The 23,030-nt window shown below is 40.5% G+C and overlaps 1 protein-coding gene across 1 annotated transcript; it reads left to right on the top strand.

The window, feature by feature from the left end:
- Window positions 1-21,288: 21,288 nt before the first annotated feature.
- Window positions 21,289-22,639, top strand: LOC137224394 (proline-rich protein 23B-like). The gene has a single exon (XM_067737210.1). It carries the CDS (start codon window positions 21,490-21,492, stop codon window positions 22,279-22,281), a length of 792 nt encoding a protein of 263 aa, XP_067593311.1. The 5' UTR covers window positions 21,289-21,489; the 3' UTR covers window positions 22,282-22,639.
- Window positions 22,640-23,030: the final 391 nt, after the last annotated feature.

The raw sequence follows: 23,030 nt of genomic DNA on the forward strand, positions 1-23,030 counted from the left end.
ATCCTTGGGATGCAAAGGCAGTTCAACACTTCGAAATCAATCAGTGTGATACACATTAACAGAATGAAAGATAAAAACCACATGACCATCTCAATAGATGCAGAAAAGCAATTGAAAAAAATTCAACGTCCATTCATGATAAAATCTCTCAACTATGTATGTGTGTGTGTGTGTATATAACACTTTCTGATTTCAAAGTATATTATAAATCTACAGCTTGTAAACAATGTAGTACCAGCATAAAAACAGGCTAATGCAATAGAGTAGAGAGCCCAGAATAAATCCACACGTTTTCAGTCAACTGATGTTCAACAAGGGTGGCAAGAATATAAAATAGGCAAATGATAGTCTCTTCAACAAATGGTGTTGGAAAACTGCATATCCACAAGTAGAACAATGAAGTTGGACTCTTATCTGATACCATATACAAAAATCAACTCAAATGGATTGATTTAAACATAAGAACTGAAACATTAAAACTACTACAGGGAAGCATAGAGAAAAAGCTTCTTGACATTGGTCTGGGCATTGATTTGCTGGATATGACATCAAAAGCACAGGCATTAAAGCAAAAATTGTCAAGTGAGTTTCCATCAAACTAAAAAGCTTTTGCACAGAAAATGAAACAACAGAAAGAAAAGGTAGCACACGGAATTAGAGAAGATATTTGCAAACCATACGTCTGACATGCGATTAATATTCAAAATATATAAGGGACTCAAACGATAGTAAAAAAAAAAAATTTAAGCCCATTTAAAAATGAGCAAAAGTTCTGAGTAGGCATTTTTTTTACAACGGTGTGTTAGTTTCTGCTTTATAACAAAGTGAATCAGTTATACATATACATATGTTCCCATATCTCTTCCCTCTTGCGTCTCCCTCCCTCCCACCCTCCCTATCCCACCCCTCCAGGCAGTCACAAAGCACTGACCTGATCTCCCTGTGCTATGCGGCTGCTTCCCACTAGCTATCTACCTTACGTTTGGTAGTGTATATATGTCCATGCCTCTCTCTCGCTTTGTCACAGCTTACCCTTCCCGCTACCCATATCCTCAAGTCCATTCTCTAGTAGGTCTGTGTCTTTATTCCTGTCTTACCCCTGTGGAGAAAAGGCATTTTTTAAAAGAAGACATACAAAAGGCCAACAGATACATGAAAAACTACTCAACAACATTAATATCAAGGAAATGCAAATCAAAACCACAATGAGGGACTTCCTTGGTGGTCCAGTGGGTAAGACTCCACGCTCCCAGTGCAGGGGGCCTGGGTTTGATCCCTAATTGGGGAACTAGATCGCGCACGCATGCAGTAACTAAGAGTTCACACGCCGCAACTAAGAAGTCTGCATGCCACAACTAAAAAGATCCCACATGCCGCAACTAAGACCCGGCGCAGTCTAAATATTTAAATATTTTTAAAAAGAAAATACATATTTAACCCAGGCTAATGTAAAGCCTTTGTTCTGACCTTGTGCTGTGAACAACTCCTTTTTTCTTAGCTTACCATGTGACCCCACTGGGTATTACTCCTGTGTGACCAGGATGCCTGATCCTGTTTGTCTCAAGCTAATCATCACATGCTTTAGGAACATATTCCGACACTTGTCTGTACACTGAGCCCCCAATTCTATAAACCACTATGGCTGGAAATTGTGACTCAGATGTAAGCTCCAAAATGAGGCCACTCTTGATTATGACACATTCAACTTGGAAGAATTACTGACTCATAGTTTATGCAAACAATTCAAGCAGTGTTCTCACCGGTGAGAAACAGACAAATAGAAAATCTTACGAGAAACTTATCACTAATGCTGGCAAAATTATTAATGATATCTCCTCTATTGTAGATGGAATACAGATCAATTTCAACTTATTGGCACAGCTAGTGATGAAAAATTCATTACTGTAGATTTCTTATTAGTTGGTCATTAAGGCATTTGTACCATTGCTAATATTTTTGCTGGACTTGGATCAATGCAAGAGACAAGTTGGAACAGACTATAACGTCACCCCAAAGAAAAAGCTAGTTGGCTCTATAAGGCTGATCCTTATGGCCTATGGGGTTTGTTTTCTTGGATTGAGTAGGGCAATTGGGGTCCCTGGTTCTAAAACAACTAAAAAAAGGACTGTTAGTTGTTCTTGTTTTTTTCACAGTGGTCATAACGCTGGTCTGTTGAGTTCTATCCAGTCTTCAATGCTTCTGCACAGCCATTCCCTCATCTGATGATAGCCAGGATGGTATAAAAAGATCAAGAAGATCTTGCAATACTATTGACCATGGAGATGAAGGAACAATCCCTAAGCAGTGAAGATCAAGATCTCTACCCTTTAAGCTGGGACAAAGTGAGAGAGTGACACGGACATATTATACACTACCAAACGTAAAACAGATAGCTAGTGGGAAGCAGCCGCATAGCACAGGGAGATCAGCTCGGTGCTTTGTGACCACCTAGAGGGGTGGGATAGGGAGGGTGGGAGGGAGGGAGACGCAAGAGGAAAGAGATATAGGGACATATGTATATGTATAACTGATTCACTTTGTTATAAAGCAGAAACTAACACACCATTGTAAAGCAATTATACTCCAATAAAGATGTTAAAAACAAAACAACAACAACAAAAAGATCTCTACCCTTCCCTGAAGTGATCCACCTCTTGCAAGCATGAGAATGATCAAAAGGAGGGGGGAGGCTGAGAAACTGAATACACAAACAAACAATGACCAGATCATATATGACAATACAACACTGACCCACAGCTTCTGTAGCAACCTGGCCTGGAAGGCAAACCACAACCTCTACAGCAGCCAGCTCCAAAAGGTCAGTACTTGGTCAATGACGGACAGTCAGAGGGGCAGAATTTCAGCCCTCTCAAAGGAGCTGAAATCCCAGCTGCCACCACATGTTTTGAGATTCAGTTCCTCCAGTGAACTCCAGTGTCACCTGTGCACCTGCACTTCCACTGCATTTGGACCTTGTAAAGTTTTTTAGTTATTTTGAGAGCTGACATCTATGTTTAATATTATTCCTGTCAATATTAACCGTCTTCAGAAGAGAGAATACTCCCTCCCCATAATGATTAACAGCTTGACCAGAATTCACACTCAAACACACACACACACATACACACACACACTCTCACTATACCATGTTCCCTCCCATATGGCTCAGAATAAAGAATCAGCAATTGATTAGTCTCAAGTCCCAGCCTACAATAACGATTCTATCTCTGCAAACAGTGACTTTCATTTCTCCAGAGCATCACACTCTATGCCTAAATAAATAATTGAAGACTTGCATTTTGGACTAGAATTTCCAAAGAAAAGCCTCATGAACAAAACATGTAGACACATTTTTAAAATATTCTTTAAAATCACCAAATTTCTGGCAAATAAAGCAATACTGAGAGACCAAAATGACTAGAAGTCCACAGTGGCCTAGAACTTTGGTTTTATGAACCAAACATGGGGATCAGGAAGCAAACCTAAGTATATACACAGGATGCGAACACTCTTGCATTGGAGAACTTCTGAATAGATTTCAGACCCCCCAAATATGACTCTACCAGTAGATGAAGTAAAAGAACTCAATCTTCAAAGGGAAATTCTAGGAAGTTTTGCCTATCCCAACCTCATCTCTGAAGGAAGGGGGAAATTAAGGTTCCTCTGCAAATTTCACAGTGAGGGCAGGGAAGTATACGTTTGGTACCCAAATAATCCATTGTTTACCAGGAGCTCATTCCCCTCAAGAATGAGGGTCTTGGTCACTTGACCAGGTAAGCCACTTAGACCAACAGAGGTGCAAACCAAGGTTGGCCCTCATAGGACATTGGTCTAGAACTCAGTCTGTCTGTATGAAAAAAGAAACAAGGAAGTAAGAGAGGAAGGAGAACGGGAAGAAGGAAAAGTGACAGGAAGGAAAGGAAGGCAATAATCGGGAGGGACAAAAGAGAGAGACAGACTAAGAACTGAGTGCAAAGGCTTCCCTTCTTGATGCTTCTGGGAACTTCCCAAAGCAGCCCAAGTCCTCTCTGAGAGAATACACCTTATCCCTAGGCCTCAAAGTTCTCTCAAAAAAATAAAGTTCCAGCGAGCATAACCTCACGATCCAAAGCAGGGACTTAGGTAACAAGTCAACGTAAATGAGAGACAGCTTAAAGAAGAAATAGTAAAATCAGCTCCTCAAACAATGAAGATATTCGCCAGATCCATACTATTTTAAAGGTATATATAATTTTTTTCAGCAAAATAAAAGGACAAAATGAGGCTAAGAAACAAGAAACTATCAAAAATTACATAACTGTTTTTTTTAATTGGTTAAAATGAACTTCCAGAGCTATGCTATACAAACATTTAAATAGGAATAAAATTTATGCATTTAAACGCTTAGAAACAGCAGAAGAGTTATGGAAACTACCTATAATTTATCATAAAAGGGCACAGACACAGAAATAACAAAAAGAGAGTAAGTGTTATCAGAGGAAAGTAAGTTCTAACATATGACTGGTGAAGTTTCAGAGTAGAAATACAGAAAATGAAATAAAGGGCAATATTTGAAGAGATTCATGATGAATGAGAATGGTCGTAACTGATAAAAGAAAAAAAAAGCATTCATTTATTCAATATATGTTTTTGTGTGTCCAGCATATAGCTGAGAGTGTTCCAAAACTGGAAATACAGCAAAGAGAAAAAGTTAAAAATCACTGCGATCGTGAGCTTATACTTGTTGAAGAGAATACAGAGGATAAACAAGACATAATGAAAATGCACAGCATGTTAAACACTCGAAAGTGCTAAAAATTAAGAGGAGGTAGAGGGTCAGAGACTATCAGGGAAAGCCTTAGATGGGGCTTTTTGAGTAACAGCCTGAAAGGAGTGAGGAACCATGCAGATAGATGGATATAAGAGGAACAATTGCAAAATCTGTAAGTATGTCTGTCAATTTCTAGGAAAAGCACAGAGGCCAGGCAGCTGTAACAGAAGGAGCAAGGGGGGAGAGTGATAGGAGGTGCAGTCTGATGTAATGAAGGTGGGATGTAATGAAGGTGGGATGTCCAGATCATAGCCCTGTAGGCCTATATAAAAACATGGGTTTTGGGCTTCCCTGTGGCGCAGTGGTTAAGAACCTGCCTGCCAACACAGGGCACATGGGTTCGAGCCCTGATCCGGAAAGATCCCACATGCTGCGGAGCAACTAAGCCCATGTGCCACAACTACTGAGCCTGCGCTCTACAGCCTGCAAGCCACAACTACTGAAGCCCACGTGCCTAGAGTTGTGCTCCACAACAAGAGAAGCCACTGCAAGAGAAGTCCATGTACTGCAACGAAGAGTAGCCCCCGCTCACCGCAACTAGAGAAAGCCTGCATGCAGCAATGAAGACCCAATGCAGCCAAAAATAAATAAATTTATTTTATAAATAAATAAATAAATAAAATACAAACATGGGCTTTGACCCTGAGTGAAACTGGATATGTTTGAGCAGAGGATTGACATGATCTGACTTATGGTTTAACAGAACCACTCTAGCTATTGAGTGGAGACTAGCCTGAAAAGAGACAAAGAAGAGAGGGGAGGAGACCACTTCGGAGGTTTCTATGGTAATTCACTAAAGGGATGAAAATGGCAGCAGGGTGGAAGCAGGAGGGATGGTAAGAAGTGCTATGGTCCAGGATATCTAGATGGAATGTATGTGAAAGAAAGACTTTCAAGGACAATTCCAAGTTTCTGGCTTGAGCAAAAGGAAGAAAGTACCATTACTGTGATGGGAAACACTTTGAAAATATCAGGTTTGGGGAAATATGAGTTCAAATTTGGACCTGAAGTTTGGGTTGCCTATTATTAGATTTTTAAATTAATTGTATTGGAGCAAAATGATTCATCTATACATATACATATACTCCTCTTTTTTGGATCTCCTTCCCATTTAGGTCACCACAGGGTATTAAGTAGAGTTCCCTATGCTATACAGTATATTCTCATTAGTTATCTATTTTATACATAGTGTCAATACTGTATACGTGCCAATCCCAGTCTCCCAATTCCTCCCACCCCCTTTCCCCCTCGGTATCTATACATTTGTTCCCTATAGCTGTGTCTCTATTTCTGCTTTGCAAATAAAATCATCTATACCATTTTTCTAGATACCACATATATGCATTAATATACAGTATCTATTTTTCTGTTTCTGACTTACTTCACCCTGTATGACAGTACATCCACATCCATCCACGTCTCTGCAAATGATACAATTTTGTTCCTTTTTATGGCTAAGTAATATTCCATTGTATATATGTACCACATCTTCTTTATCCACTCCTCTGTTGATGGACACAGGTTGCTTCCACGTGCTGGCTATTGTAAATATTGCTGCAGTGAACACTGGGGTGCATGTGTCTTTTTGAATTATTGTTTTCTCTGGGTATATGCCCAGTTGTGGGATTGCTGGGTCATATGGTAGTTCTATTTGTAGTTTTTTAAGGAATCTCCATACTGTTCTCCATAGTGGCTGTATCAATTTACATTCCCACCAACAGTGCAAGAGGGTTCCCTTTTCTCCACACCCACTCCAGCATTTGTTTGTAGATTTTTTGATGATGGCCATTCGGACTAGTGTGAGGTAATACCTAACTGAAGTTTTCATTTGCATTTCTCTAATAATTAGCGATGATGAGCATCTTTTCATGTGCTTTGTGGCCATATTTATTTCTTCTTTGGAGAAATGACTACTTAGGTCTTCTGCCCATTTTTTGATTGGGTTGTTTGGTTTTTTGATATTGAGCTGCATGAGCTGCTTGTATATTTTGGAGATTAATCCTTTGTCAGTTGCTTCATTTGCAAGTATTTTGTCCCATTCTGAGGGTTGTCTTTTTGTCTTATTTATGGTTTCCTTTGCTGTGCAAAAGCTTTTAAGTTTAACTGGGCCCCATTTGTTTATTTTTGGTTTTGTTTTCATTACACTAAGAGGTGGGCCAAAAAAGATCTTGCTGCGATTTATGTCAAAGAATGTTCTGCCTATGTTTTCTTCTAACATTTTTACAGTGTCTGGCCTTCCATTTAGGTATTTAATCCATTTTGAGTTTATTTTTGTATATGGTGTTAGGGGGTGTTCTAATTTCATTCTTTTACATGTAGCTGTCCAGTTTTCACAGCACCACTTATTGAAGAGTCTGTTTTTCTCCATTGTATATTTTTGTCTCCTTTTTCATAGATTAGGTGACCAGAGCTGTGTAGGTTTATTTCTGTGCTTTCTATCCTGTTCCATAGATCTCTATTTCTGTTTTTGTACCAGTACCATACTGTCTTGATTACTGTAGCTTTGTAGTATAGTATGAAGCCAGGGAGACTGATTTCTCCAGCTCTGTTTTTCTTTCTCAAGATTGCTTTGGCTATTTGTGGTCTTTTGTGTTTCCATACAAACTGTAAAATTTTGTTCTATTTCTGTGAAAAATGCCATTGGTAATTTGATAGGGATTGCATTGAATCTGTAGATTGCTTTGGGTAGTACAGTCATTTTCACAATATTGATTCTTCCAATCCAAGAACATGGTATATATCTCTCTCTGTTTGTGTCATCTTTGATTTCTTTAATCAGTGTCTTATAGTTTTCTGAGTACAGGTCTTTTGCCTCCTTAGGTAGGTTTATTCCTAGGTATTTTGTTGTTGTTGCTGCAATGGTAAATGGGATTGTTTCCTTAATTTCTCTTTCTGATCTTTCATTGTTAGCGTATAGGAATGCAAGAGATTTCTGTGTAGTAAATTTGTATCCTGTGACTTTATTAAATTGATTTATTAGCTCTGGTAGTTTTCTGGTGGCATCTTTAGGATTTTCTATGAATAGTATCATGTCATCTGCAAACAGTGACAGTTTTACTTTTTCTTTTCCAATTTGGATTCCTTTTATTTCTTTTTCTTCTCTGATTGCCATGGCTAGGACTTCCAAAACTATGTTGAGTAAAAGTGGTGAGAGTGGACACCCTTGTCTTGTTCCTGAACTTAGTGGAAATGCTTTCAGTTTTTCACCACTGAGAATAATGTTTGTTGTGGGTTTCTCATATATGGGCTGTATTATATTGAGGTAAGTTCCCTCTATGCCCATTTTCTGGAGAGTTTTTTTTTATCATAAATGGGTGCTGAATTTTGTCAAAAGCGTTTTCTGCATCTATTGATATGATCATATGGCTTTTATTCTTCAGTTTGTTAATATGGCGTATCACATTGATTGATTTGCATATATTGAAGAATCCTTGTATCCCTGGGATAAGTCCCACTTGATCATGGTGTATGATCCTTTTAATGCATTGTTGGATTTGGTTTGCTAGTATCTTGTTGAGGGTTTTTGCATCTATGTTCATCAGTGATATTGGCCTGTACTTTTCTTTTTTTGTGATACCTTTGTGTGATTTTGGTATCAGGGTGATGGTGGCCTCGTAGAATGAGTTTGGGAATGTTCCTCCCTCTGAAATTTTTGGAATAGTTTGAAAAGTATAGGTGTTAGCTCCTCTCTAAATGTTTGATAGAATACGCCTGTGAAGCCATCTGGTCCTGGACTTTTCTTTGTTGGAAGATTTTGAATCACAGTTTCAATTTCAGTGCTTGTGATTGGTCTGTTCATATCTGCTATTTCTTCCTAGTTCAGTCTTGGAAGGTTGTACTTTTCTAAGAATTTGTTCGTTTCTTCCAGGTTGTCCATTCTATTGGCATAAAGTTGCTTGAGTGGTCTTTTATGATCCTTTGTATTTCTTCAGCATCAGTTGTAATTGCTCCTTTTTCATTTCTAATTTTATTGATTTGTGTCCTCTCCCTTTTTTTCTTGATGAGTCTGGCTAAAGGCTTAACAATTCGTTTATCTTCTCAAGGTACCAGCTTTTAGTTTTATTGTTCTTTACTATTGTTTTCTTTGTTTCTATTTCATTTATTTCTGATCTGATCTTTATGATTTCTTTCCTTCTACTAACTTTGGGTTTTGTTTGTTCTTCTTTCTCTACTTGCTTTAGGTGTAAGGTTAAGTTGTTTGAGATTTTTCTTGTTTCTTGAGGTAGGATTGTATTGCTATAAACTTCCCTCTTAGAACTGCTTTTGTTGCATCCCATAGGTTTTGGATCGTCATGTTTTCATTGTCATTTGTCTCTAGGTATTTTTTGATGTCCTCTTTGATTTCTTCAGTGATCTCTTGGTTATCTAGTAGTGTATTGTTTAGCCTATATGTGTTTGTATTTTTTACATTTTTTTCCTATAATTGATTTCTAATCTCACAGTGTTGTGGTCAGAAAACATGCTTGATAAAATTTCAATTTTCTAAAATTTACCAAGGCTTGATCTGTGACCCAAGATGTGATCTATCCTGTAGAATGTTCCATGTGCACTTGGGAAGAAAGTGTATTCTCCTGCTTTCGGATGGAATGTCCTATAAATATCAATTAAGTCAATTTGGTCTATTTTGTCATTTAAAGCTTGTTTCCTTATTTATTTTCTGTCTGGATGATCTGTCCATTGGGGTAAATGGGGTGTTAACGTCCTCCACTATTATTGTGTTACTGTCAATTTCCCCTTTTATGGCTGTTAGCATTTGGCTTATGTATTGAGGTGTTCCTATGTTGGGTGCATAAATATTTACAATTATTATATCTTCTTCCTGGATTGACCCCTTGATCATTATATAGTGTCCTTCCTTGTCTCTTGTAATAGTCTTTATTTTAAAATCTATCTTGTCTGATATGAGTACTGCTACTCCAGCTTTCTTTTGATTCACATTTGCATGGAATGTCTTTTTCCATATCCTTTCAGTCTGTATGTGTCCCTAGGTCTGTAGTGGGTCTCTTTAGACAGCATGTATACAGGTCTTGTTTTTTATCCGTTCAGCTAGTCTGTGTCTTTTTGTTGGAGCATTTAATCTATTTACATTTAAGGTAATTATCGATATGTACGTTCTCATTACCATTTTCTTAACTGTTTGGGGTTTGTTCTTGTAGGTCTCTTTCTTCTCTTGTGCTTCCCGCCTAGAGAAGTTCCTCTAGCATTTGTTGTAAAGCTTGTTTGGTGGTGCTGAATTCTCTTAGCTCTTGCTTGTCTTTAAAGCTTTTGATTTCTCTGTCGAATCTGAATGAGATTCGTGCTGGGTAGAGTAATCTTGGTTGTAGGTTTTTCCCTTTTATCACTTTAAATATGTCCTGCCACTCCCTTCTGGCCTGCAGTTTCTTCTGAACAATCAGTTCATAACCTCATAGGTAATCCCTTGTAGGTTATTTGTTGATTTTCCCTTGCTGCTTTTAATATTTTTTCTTATATTTAATTTTTGTTAGTTTGATTAGTATGTTTCTCAGAACATTTCTCCTTGGGTTTATCCTGTATGGGACCCTCTGTGCTTCCTGGACTTGACTGATTATTTCCTTTCCCATATTAGGGAAGTTTTCAACTATAATCTCTTCAAATATTTTCTCTGGCCCTTTCCCTTTTCTTCTTCTGGGACCCCTATAATTCGAATGCTGGTGTGTTTAATGTTGACCCAGATGTCTCTGAGCCTGTCCTCATTTTTTTTCATTCTTTTGTCTTTATTCTGCTCTGTGGCAGTTATTTCCACCATTCTATCTTCTGGCTCACTTATCTGATTTTCTGCCTCAATTGTTCTGCTATTGATTCCTTCCAGTGTATTTTTCATGTAAGTTATTGTGTTGTTCATCACTGATTGTTTGTTCTTTAGTTCTTCTAGGTCCTTGTTAAACATTTCTTGTATTTTCTGGATCCATGCCTGCATTCTATTTCCGAGATCTTGGATCATCTATACTATCATTACTCTGAATTAGTTTTCATGTAGATTTCCTATTTTCTCTTCATTTATTTGGTCTTGTCGGATTTTACCTCAGTCCTTCATCTGCAACATATTTCTCTGTCATCTCATTTTGTCTAACCTACTGTGTTTATGGCCTCCTTTCCACAGGCTGCTGTTGTTGTTCCTCTTGCTTCTGTTGTCTGCCCCCTCGTGAGTGAGGCTGGTCCAGGGCTTTGTGTAGGCTCACTGGCGGGAGGGACTTGTGCCTGCACTCTGGAGGGTGGAGCTGAGCCTTTTCCCTCTGAAGGGAAGGGCTGCATTAGGTGATGTGTTTTGGGGTGTCTGTGAGCTTAGTATGACTTTAGGCAGCCTGTCTGCTGATGCATGGGGCCATGTTCCTGTCTTGCTGGTTTTTTGGCATGAGGTGTCCAGCACTGGAGTTCATGTCCTAGGATATGGTTGGGTCAATGCATCCAGGCTGGGTGGGGGTGATGCTGAGGAAAGGGAGGCCCCAGGATCTGGATCTAAGAAATTGGATGAGGTTTTCCCAAGATTGCAAGGGCTATGAGTCAGGAATCTTCATGGAGAGAAGCCAAGGACATCATTAGGGATCTTGTTAAAAGGCAGGTCATGATTCAGGAGGTTTGGAATGGGACCTGAGATTCTGCATTCCTGACAAGCCCCCAAATGCTGCTGATGCTGCTTAATTTGCTCTTCAGTTTCTAAATATCCATGTTTTTTTCCTCCAATTTACTGAACATTTAAATATTTACATCTGAAGCAAGGTCCTGGGGTGACATCCTACCTACCATGTGCAGCCCACAGCAGGCAGGACATGGTGACCTATTAGATTGACTTATATAAAATCGATAATATTCAACCATTCTGACCTACAAAAATGAAAACTGTATATGGTTCAACTTAACAGATATCCAGGAGAAAATACTGACAATGTAGTTGGATGTTCTTGGGAAAGCTACAGGAGGGAGTAGCTTTCATATCTGGGAGTCACCAACATACAGATGGCACTTAAAAGAAGACAGAAGGTTGATGGGAAAAAATAAGGTCAACAACAAGGTCCTGGGATAGTCCAACCTTCAGAAAAAAGAGCAAACAGATAAAGAAACTAAGAAAGAGAAGCAACAGACAGATGGGGAGAGTGTGAGATCTTGGATGCCGTGGGGGAAAATGTTTAAAGAGAGAGAGAGAGATTGGCTGTGTCATATGATGTCCATGAGGACTGAGAATTAACCCCCGGATTTCATAATGTGGGGGTCACTGGTGACCTTAATGAGAGTGCTTATAGATGACTGGTATGGACACAAGATTGGAGTGGGTGCAAGAGAGTGTGGGAGGAGGGAAATTAGAGAATGCAGGTATAGTTGACTAATACAACAGTTCTGGTGTATAAGGAAGGAGAAAGCTGATGTAGAAACTGGAGGAGAAATTCATGTCAAGAGAGTTTTTACTTTAAGATGAAAGAGTTTGGGCTTCGCTGGTGGCGCAGTGGTTGAGAGTCTGCCTGCCGATGCAGGGGACGCGGGTTTGTGCCCCGGTCCAGGAAGATTCCACATGCCGCAGAGTGGCTGGGCCGTGAGCCATGGCCACTGAGCCTGCGCGTCCAGAGCCTGTGCTCCGCAATGGGAGAGGCCACAACAGTGAGAGGCCCGCATACCACACAAAAAAAAAAAGATGAAAGAGTTTACCTCTCAATTATGTACTGAAGTTTTTTTGGCCGTGTTGCACGGCATGTGGGATCTTAGTTCCCGAACCAGGGATCGAACTTCCGTCCCCTGCTGTGGAAGCGTGGGGTCTTAACCACTGGACGACCAGGGAAGTCCCTGTATTGAAGATATTGATTCAGTAGAGGTAGCTAAAATGTGATGATGATGGACAAAGATGGGAAAATTGCTAGAGCGATGTTCTTGAAGAGGCAAAATGAGATGAGATCACTTGCACCAATGCAGAGAGTATGGCCTTTGCTAGGAGCAAGATATTTCATCTACGGGAACAGGAGAAAAAGCACAATATATAGTCTCAGTGGAGCCTGCTGAGATGTGACTTAGGGAATTTTGGAAAATATTTTCTGATTGCTTCATTCATAAAGTGAAAAAGAAGCAAGGTGACCACCTAGGAGATAAAATAAGGGATGAGGTATTGGAGGTTTGCAGAGAGAAGAGAAAGCATGCAATGTTCATCTAAAAGAGTGAGCGAATGGGGTACAGCAACATAGTAAGTTCAATGGGCAGCAGTAGGAGCCCATCTGATGTATGTGACCATGAATATAAATTGAGACCAGTCAATGGGGTTGAGTGTTCTTCTCCAACCCCCTTCAGCTTGGAAAGTGCAGGCACAGGGTAGCAGATATATCGACCAGCAAAGCAGGAGACAGGAAAAAGAAGTGAAGATATAAAATGGCTAAGACTGATGTCAAAGAGAGTACTGCCTATATTTTCTCTAGGAGTTCTATGGTTTAAAGTCTTACACTGAAGTCTTTTTTTTTTTTTTTGCGGTATGCGGGCCTCTCACTGTTGTGGCCTCTGCCGTTGCAGAGCACAGGCTCAGCGGCCATGGCTCACAAGCCCAGCCACTCCGTGGCATGTGGGATCTTCCTGGACCAGGCACAAACCCGTGTCCCCTGCATCGGCAGGCAGACTCTCAACCACTGCGTCACCAGGGAAGCCCTACACTGAAGTCTTTTAATGCATTTTGAGATGACTTTTGTGTGTGGTGTGAGATAGTGGTCTAGTTTCTTTTTTTTTTTTTTAGCATGTGGCTGTCCAGTTTTCCCAACACCATTTTTTAATATAAATTTATTTATTTATTTATTTTTGGCCGTGTTGGGTCTTCATTGCAGTGCATGGGCTTCTTGTTGCAGTGGCTTCTCTTGTTGCGGAGCACAGGCTCTAGGCACACGGGCTTCGGTAGTTGTGGCACAGGGGCTCAGTAGTTGTGGCTCGCGAGCTCTAGAGCACAGGCTCAGTAGTTGTGGCGCTTAGTTGCTCCGTGGCATGTGGGATCTTGCCAGACCAGGAATCAAACCCGTGTCCCCCTGCATTGGCAGGTGGATTTTTAACCACTGCACCACCAGGGAAGTTCCCCCATCACCATTCATTGAAGAGACTGTCCTTTTCCATTGTACGCTCTTTGCTCCCTTGCCATGAATTAATTATCCATATATGTATGGGTTTACTCCCAGGTTCTCAATTATGTTCCATTGACCTATGTATCTGCTTTTCTGCAAATATAATGCTGTTTTGATTATTGTAGCTTTATAATATAGTTTTAAATCAGAGAGTGTGATACCTCCAACTTTGTTCTTTTTATCAGGATTGCTTTGGCTGTTCAGGTTCTCTTATGGTTTCATGTAAATCTAAGAATTTTTTATTCTGTTTTTGCAAAAAATATCCTTGGGACTTTGATAGAGATTGTATTGAATCTGAAGATTGCTTTAGGTAACATAGACATTTGAACAATGTTATTTCTTCCAATCCATGAGCACAGAATACTTTTCCACTTATTTGTCTCCTCAGGCAAGGGAAACACAAGCAAAAGTAAACAAATAGGACTACATCAAACTAAGAAGTTTCTGCACAGTAAAGGAAACCAGCAACAAAATGAAAAGGGAACCTACCTAATGGAAGAAGATACTTGCAAATCATATATCCGATAAGGGGTTAACATCCAAAATATAGAAAAAACTCACAACAACAAAAAGAAGAAAACAACCCCAAAATGGGTATAGGACATTTTCCAAAGAAGACATAGATGGCCAACAGACACATGAAAAGATGTTCAACATCATAAATTATTAGAGAAATGCAAATAAAAACCACAAAAGTCTATTTCTCTTAAAGTCTATGTCTGATATAAGTATTGCTCCCCAGCTTTCTTTTTATTTCCATTTGCATGGAGTATCTTTTTCCATCCCCTCACTTTCAGTCTATGTGTGTCTTTAGATCTGAAGTGAGTCTCTCGTAGGCAGCATATACATGGGTCTTGTTTTTGCATCCATTCAGCCACTCTTTTTTTTTTCAAAACAAACAACTTTTTATTGAAGTATAGTTGATTTACAACGTTGTATTAGTTTCAGGTGTACAGCAAAGCGATCTATATATGTATATATTCTTTTTCAGATTCTTTTCCATTATAAGTTATTATATACAAGATATTGCATATAGTTCCCTGTGCCATACAGTACATCCTTATTTATCTATCACCCTACGTCTTTTGATTGGAGCATTTAGTCCATTTACTTTTAATAATTATTGATGTGTATGTTCTTATTGCCATTTTATTAATTGTTTTGGGGTTGTTTTGTAGTGCTTTTTTCTTCCTTTCTTCTTCTTTCATTCTTTTGTCTTGTGATTTGATGACTATCTTTAATGTCATGTTCAAATTCTTTCCTCTTTTTTCTGTGTGCATCTATTATAGATTTTTTTGTTTTGTCTATCATGAAGTTTATATACAGCAATATATTGTTATATGTGATTGTTTTAAGTTGCTGATCTCAAATTTCAAATGCATTTTAACAACCCTACAATTGTACTCTCCTCTCCTTATGATTACTGTTTTTGACATCATATTTTACATCTAATTATTTTGTGTATCCCCAAACTGCTTATTGTAGATATAGATGATATTACTACTTTTGGCTTTTAACCTTCCTACTAGCTTTGTACATGGTTGATTTTCTATCTTTACTGTATATTTTTTTTAATCTGTCTCCTAAGGCAAAGGAAACAAAAGCCAAAATAAACAAATGGGACCTAATTAAACCTAAAAGTTTTTACACAGCAAAGGAAACCATCAACAAAATGAAAAGACAATCTACTGAATGGGGGAAAATATTTGGGAATGAGATGACCAATAAGAAGTTAATATCCAAAATATATAAACAGCTCATACAACTCAATATCAAAAAGAAAACAACTTGATTAAAAAATGGGCAGAAGAGGTGAACAGACATTTTTCCAAAGAAGACATAACAGTTGGCCCACAGGCACATGAAAAGATGCTCAACATCACTAACCGTCAGAGAAATACAAATCAAACCACCATGAGATACCACCTCACACCTGTAAGAACACCTAACATCAAAACGACCACAAATAACAAATGTTGGCTAGGTTGTGAAATAAAGAGAACACCCATATGTACACTGTTGGTGGGAATGTGAATTGGTGCAACCACTGTGGAAAACAGTGTGGAGGTTCCTCAAAAAACTAAATAGAATTACCATATGATACAGCAATTCCACTCCTGGGTATATATCTAAAGAAAACAAAAACACTATTTTGAAAAGATACATGCAGCTGAATGTTCATGGCAGCATTATTTATGACAGCCAAAATATGGAAACAACTAAGTGTCCATCAACAGATGAACAGCTAAAGAAGATGTGATGTGATATATATATGCATGTGTGTGTGTGTGTATGTATATACTCAGCCATAAAAAAAGAGTGAAATTTTGTCATTTACAACAACATGGATAGACTTGTAGGGTATTATGCATAGTGAAATAAGTCAGACAGAGAAAGACAAATACTGTTATGTTATCACTTAAACATGCAATCCAGAAAATAAAACAAACTAGTGAATATAACAAAACAGAAACAGATTCACAGATATAGAGAACAAACTAGTGGTTATAAGTGGGGAGAGGCAAGATAGGGGTAAGAGATTAAGAGGTACAAACTACTATGTATAAAGTAATTAAGCTACAAGGATATATTGTACAACACAGGGAATACAGCCAATATTTATTTTTTGGCCATACCCCACAGCACACGGGGATCTTAGTTCCCTGAACAGGGACTGAACCCAGGCCCCCTGCACTGGAAGCATGGAGTCTTAACCACTGGACCGCCAGACAAGGGACCATAGCCAATATTTTATAATAACTATAAATGGAGTATAATCTTTAGAAATTGTTCATCATTATCTTGTACACCTGAAACATAATACTGTAACTCCATTATACCTCAATTTTTTAAAAAACTAAAAAAAAAAACCGACAATGAGATATCACTTCATACCTGTTAGAATGGCTTTTATCAAAAGGCAAGAAATTAAAAGTGTTGGCGAGTATGTGGAGAAAAGTGAGCCCTCATGCGGTGTCGGTGGGAATGTAAACTGGCACAGCCACTATGGAGAACAGTATGAAGATTCCTTAGAAATTCAGGAATAGAACTACTATATGATCCAGCTGTCCCACTTCTGAGTATTTATCCAAAGTATATGAAAACACTAACTTGAAAACACTTATGCACCCCCATGTTCATTGCAGCATTATTTACAATAGTCAAGATATAGCAACAACTGAAGTGCCCATCAACCAATAAATGAATAAAGAAGATGTGAAACACAATATATACAATATAGATACAGCCATAGAAAAAAATAAAATCTTGCCATTTGCGACAGCATGGATGGACACTGAGAGTATTATGCTAAGTGAAATAAGTCAGCTAGAGAAAGCCAAATACCATATGATTTCACATACATATGGAATATTAAAAAAAACATACAAAGTAAATGAAAAAACCACACCAAACAAAAACAAACATGTAGATACAGAGAACAGAGTAGTGGCTACCAGAGGGGAAAGGATGACATGGATAAAGAGGATCAACTCTGTGGTGACTATACAAACTAAATCTTTGCTGGTGAGCATGCTGTAGTGTGTACAGAAGTAGAAATATAATATTTTCCATATGAAACTTATATAATGTTATAAACAAATGTTACCTCAATAAAAAATAATTTTCAAAAAAGATATAAATACAGCAATGATTAAAGTGACTATCTGTGGAATTTAGGTTCCAGTTACGAAGGGAAGTGAAGAACTGATAGTTTAAGTTTCACTGAAACGATAAATTTTTCCAGAAGGGCATAAGGATGGATGGAGTTTGCATATTTAAAGGGCTAAGCTATAAAGTTAGGAGGTAGCCAGTACTCTGAGAATAAATGTTTTAAGTTGTGCTTATAGAGGGGTCACAATTTGGAGTAATTGTTACTGAGCCACGTTCATTTGCCTAACACACAGAAAGCCAAACTCTGAGATAGAGAGGTTTGCAGCAGAGAAAGGGTTTACTCACAAGGCAGTCAAGCAAAGAGAAAGGAGAACAAATCTCAAATCTATCTCCCCAAAGGCCAGGGGATAGGGATATATACTGGATAAAGAATTAGGGTGGCCTGAGGTGCAGGGAGAGTGGTGAAAGGTGGCTGAAAATTAGAAAAAGATGAGGTCGGGACTTCCCTGGTGGCACAGTGGTTAAGGATCCGCCTACCAATGCAGGGGACATGGGTTGGAGACCTGGTCAGGGAAGATCCCACATGCCTCGGAGCAACTAAGCCCATGAGCCACAAGTACTGAGCCTGCACTCTAGAGCCTGCGTGCCACAACTACTGAGCCCGTGTGCCACAACTGCTGAAGCCCACACGCCTAGTGTCCGTGTTCCACAACAAGAGAAGCCACCGCAACGAGAGGCCTGCACACTGCAACGAAGAGAAGCCCCCAATCACTGCAAATAGAGAAAGCCCGCATGCGGCAACGAAGACCCAACACAGCCAAAATAAATAAATTAAATTAATTAATTAATTTTTTAAAAAAAGATGAGGTACCGTTATTCTCGGCAGGTGCAACTAAGCTACATGCTTCTTCAGAGGATGCATGTTCAGAAAATGGCAGCATTAGCATATTTTTAGGGTGGAGGTTTTGGCTCTCTGACATCAAACGGCCACCGATCAGACACTCTTGCATGCCCGAGGGGAGAGTCGGTTGTCCCAACCAGTCTTAACCAGCTGACGTTCAAACTGGACAACTGACTCCAAGTTCCAAGAAAACGACTCGGGCCAACATCTTAAGACTCTTACATCAGAGGTACTTATCTATAGGGGTCGTGAAGAGGTCTTGTAGCTTATCGTTTAGGCTTCATGATGCTTGGAGGATATGCAAGTTTTTGTACAAACAGTTAAAGTGAGCTTGACCAGTGAAGGCAGTTTACAGTTTACTATTTACTAATTAAGTTATAGTCTAATGGATGTAACTGATGACTATCATATAAGTTTCATAATGACAAGGTAAAGAGTATGAGTCGAGGTAGGAGGGAGGACAAAATTACTGAAGAGGAAGAGAACTAAGAAGCCAAGATGTGGGGAGAGGAGGGATCCATGACAATATTAAACTCACCACAAATTATAGCAGATGTGGAATGAGTGAGAATTACAGTGAATCAAGTGCTAAAGTCTTCAAAGACTGTGACAGAGACATTTGCTACACATACATTTGATAAGTGACTGGTACTAGTATGACTGAACCCCAATTTCTTTAAACAATATTTTGTTTATTTACAGAATGTGGTAATACTATGAAGGCTACAGAGAGAGGGATGAGATAGAGAATAAATGAAGAAACCATTCCAAACAAAATGGTCAGAAATGCCCTTTTCAAGAAAGTGCTCTCGGAGTTGGTCTTTGAAGAAGGAACCAACACTGCAAAAGGTTGGAGGAAAAGTTGAAACCTAATTTTTTTAAGTAAAAAAAGGAAGAAGATCGGAATATTTCAAAGAATTAAATATAATATTGGCTAATAAGCATATGAAAAAAATGATCCACCTTGACTGGCAATCAGAAGTGCAAAATGAGAACACAATGATATAGCATTTTAGTACACCAGGCTGGAAAACAGTTAAGAGTCTATCAATAAGAAATGTTTACAAGGATGTAATGAAATGGAAACATACTCCGCTCACAGGAGTTTAAACTGTGAAAAATATTTTGGAAAAAAAAAAGAGGAACGCATTACCTATTAACATTTTTTTATATAATTTTTAAATTTATTTATTTTTGGCTGTGTCTGGTCTTCGGTGCTGCATGCTGGCTTTTCTCTAGTTGAGGCCAGGAGAGGCTACTCTTGGTTGCAGTGCGCGGGCTTCTCATCGCCGTGGCTTCTCTTGTTGCGGAGCACAGGCTGTACGCACACGGGCTTCAGTAGTTGTGGCGCACGGGTTTTGCTGCTCTGCAGCATGTGGGATCTTCCCAGATCAGGGATCAAACCCGTGTCCCCTGCATTGGCAGGCAGATTCTTAACCACTGCGTCACCAGGGAAGTCCCTACCTATTAACTTCAAAAGACACACATAGGACCAATTAGTAATTCACTCTCAGGTGTATGCAATAAATGTATGAGTTAAGAGTTCATGATTTAAAACCAGATAAGTCTGCATTGGATGCCTATATCTAACACAAACTTGGTACATATTTAAGTTTTGAAACCTCACTTGACCACTCTGAGCTTAGGTGTAGTGAAAAGTAAAAAAGATCATTTTTTTTTCAAAGATGGCAAGAAGAAACTTTTGCAGGTCATAGATACTTTTATGGTTTTGATTGTGGTGGTAGTTTCACGAGTGTACGCTTATCTACAAACTCAAGTTGTTTATATTAAATGTGTACAGCTTTTTGTATGTCAGTCATACCTCAACAAAGTGTTGGGCTATCTTTTAAGAAAAAGATCATTTTCTGGACTTCCCTGGTGGCGCAGTAGTTAAGAATCCGCCTGCCAATGCAGGGGACACGGGTTCGAGCCCTGGTCCGGGAAGATCCCACATGCCGTGGAGCAACTAAACCCGTGTGCCGCAACTACTGAGCCTGCACTCTAGAGCCCAAGACCCACGACTACTGAGCCTGCGTGCCACAACTACAGAAGCCCGTGTGCCTAGAGCCTGTGCTCCGCAACAAAGAGAAGCCACCGCAACGAGAAGCCTGTGCACCGCAGCGAACAGTAGCCCCCGCTCGCCGCAACTAGAGAAAGCCCGCACGCAGCAACAAAGACCCAACGCAGCCAAAAATAAAAAAAAATTAAAAAAATTTTTTTAAAAAGATCATTTTTTAAACCTCAGTAGAATGGCTGACATAATAAATACTGAATAAAACAATTTAATTATACTAAGATTGTTTTAATTTTATAACAGCTTTTATCTTCAGGAAGGAACTGCCACAAATATTTTACTATTAAGACAGAACTTTACCTAAACATATATGAGTATTTTCCATTTACTCCTGAAATGAAAGACCAAGCATTAAAGGAATTTCATGGGACATTTAGATAGGTCCGTTTTATGTTGCCAAGGGGGTGGTCTATTTGAGTGGTTTTTTTCTCTAGAATGCCTGAAATCAAAGGAAAATATTAACCTTAAAGGTGACTAATATTTAAAGTTCCATTTCCGGTGTATCTTTTTTTCCTCTAAAAATGAAGTACACGAGTATTCTGCCCCCTGTAGGACTGCAACAGTAGCTTCCTACCAACCACAGCCCCGGCTATTGGGCAGCACAGACACCGCGAGTTCTACGGGGCGGAGCCTTGGAAGGGGCGGAGCTTAGCGTGACATTTTGCGACTAGGATTCCACTGGCTTCACCTGCAACATCTTTCGCTGTCTGTTGCGTAGACGAATCGGCGAGAGGAGCTGAAGATTCGAAGGCGCCAGGCCCAGCCTAGCGACAGACGCCGATCCCCTAGAAACCTGAACTGCAGGATCCCGGGGAGGCGGCCCCGGAGCTCCGAGGACTCGTCCCGTATCGCGCAGTCCTGCCGTCCCCGCATCGCGCCGCCCCGCCCCGGCTTGCCTCAGCCGTCGTCGGAACCCGTCACAGCGTGCAGGATCGAGCGCTCCGCCCCCTCGCCCTCTGCCAGGCCCCGGGAGCGCTGTCCGTCGGTCGAGGTCATGGGCAGCCGGCCCCGCAGCCCCAGTGCCTACCCTGCGGACTGGTGGGGACCGCAGGCCGAAGGACCCGGCCCCGCCAAGCGCCGCCGCACGGAGGAGCCCGAGGGCCCCGAGTCCGAGTCCGAGTCCGAGGCGACGCCCAGCCTGGACAACCTGACGGAACCTCCGACCGCGGACGCGCTCACTTCCGTAGTGGTCCTGCCCGCCGGCTGTGGCCTGCACCTGTCCCTAGACGACGTCGACGTGCTCCTTGAGCCCGAGCCCACGTCCGTGCTGCAAGTGTCTCTCGGAGATCACATCCTCATGCTGGTCCCCGAGGCCCTCCTGGGCTCGGGTGTGGAAGGCCCGTTGGGACAGGGCCTGGGACGGGCCGCTTTCCTGAGCCCTCCCGGGGAGTACATGGCCCTGGCGCCGGGATTCTTCTGCGCAGCTGTCCCAGAGATCGCCTGCCAAGAAGAGGCCAACAAGGAGGAAGCAGACGCCGAGTTCCTGCCGCCTGGGATGGATGCTGAAGCCGGCTCCGTCGCTGGGCTCCGCAGCCCCACCGCAAGGGTGTCGGGCCCCAGCGCGCAGGGCTTTGTCCCAGAGCCCTGGCCTCGGGCGCCCACCCCTAGTCCAGAGAAAGGCTCTCCTCACCACGACGACAACCTGGGCTTCCACCTTCTGGAGCCCTTCCCCGACTCACCACTCCAACCTCTACCTCCCTCTCCGAGTCCTCCGGGTCCTCACGAGCGCCCCCAACACCCCCATGGTCCTAAGCGCAAGGCCCAGAGATGTCTGTTCCCGGAATGAACTGCACCCCGGTACACACACACAGAAATTCTGGCTACCATCCTGGAGGCCCAATGGATTTCCCAGCGTCTTTTACACTGAATGTCCTACAACCTGGAAATTAAGCATCTCGTGTGCCAACAACTCCTTTTCCCCTCCAGACTGGCTATAGTAGCAGGAGAAGACGTCAGGAAAAGAAAGCAGACTCTAGACCTCATCTTTGTAATGGAAAATCTGCCCAGGGATACCGGACAATGTGTTTTCAGACATCTGGACTTCTTTACAACATCATTCTCAGACCCATCCATTCCCGCTCGTTTGCATCAGTTATTTTCTCTCAAATTCCACTCTCTCCAGCACCATACCGTTGCTACCCTATTTCTCCCCAAACCAAAAAATAAATGGATTTCTCATGTTATGTGTTTTCCCGTGAATTTATAAAGATTTTTAGCCATGGCTTTTCTCTTTCTTGGTGTTTTGAGCTTCTCTCCTGGAAAACTGCAAAATAGTATGATGGTTACTATACATAATTGTATGATGTTTGTTCATAGCTTCCTCTTAACCTGAGGAAGTTCTCTTCCAGTCAAGTTCACTTTTCATTATGAATAAATGTTGGATTTTATCAGATGTTTTCAGCACATATTAGGATACGCATTTCGTTTTTAAATCTGTTCCTCTGGTTATTTTCACTCACAGACTGATGTGAAACGTTTGCATTCCTACTATTCCACGTTATTCATACCTTTTAAATTCTACCCTGAATTTTTTCT

Source organism: Pseudorca crassidens, chromosome 5 (genome assembly GCF_039906515.1).
Source record: "Pseudorca crassidens isolate mPseCra1 chromosome 5, mPseCra1.hap1, whole genome shotgun sequence".
In the NCBI taxonomy this organism is placed as follows: Eukaryota; Metazoa; Chordata; class Mammalia; order Artiodactyla; family Delphinidae; genus Pseudorca; species Pseudorca crassidens.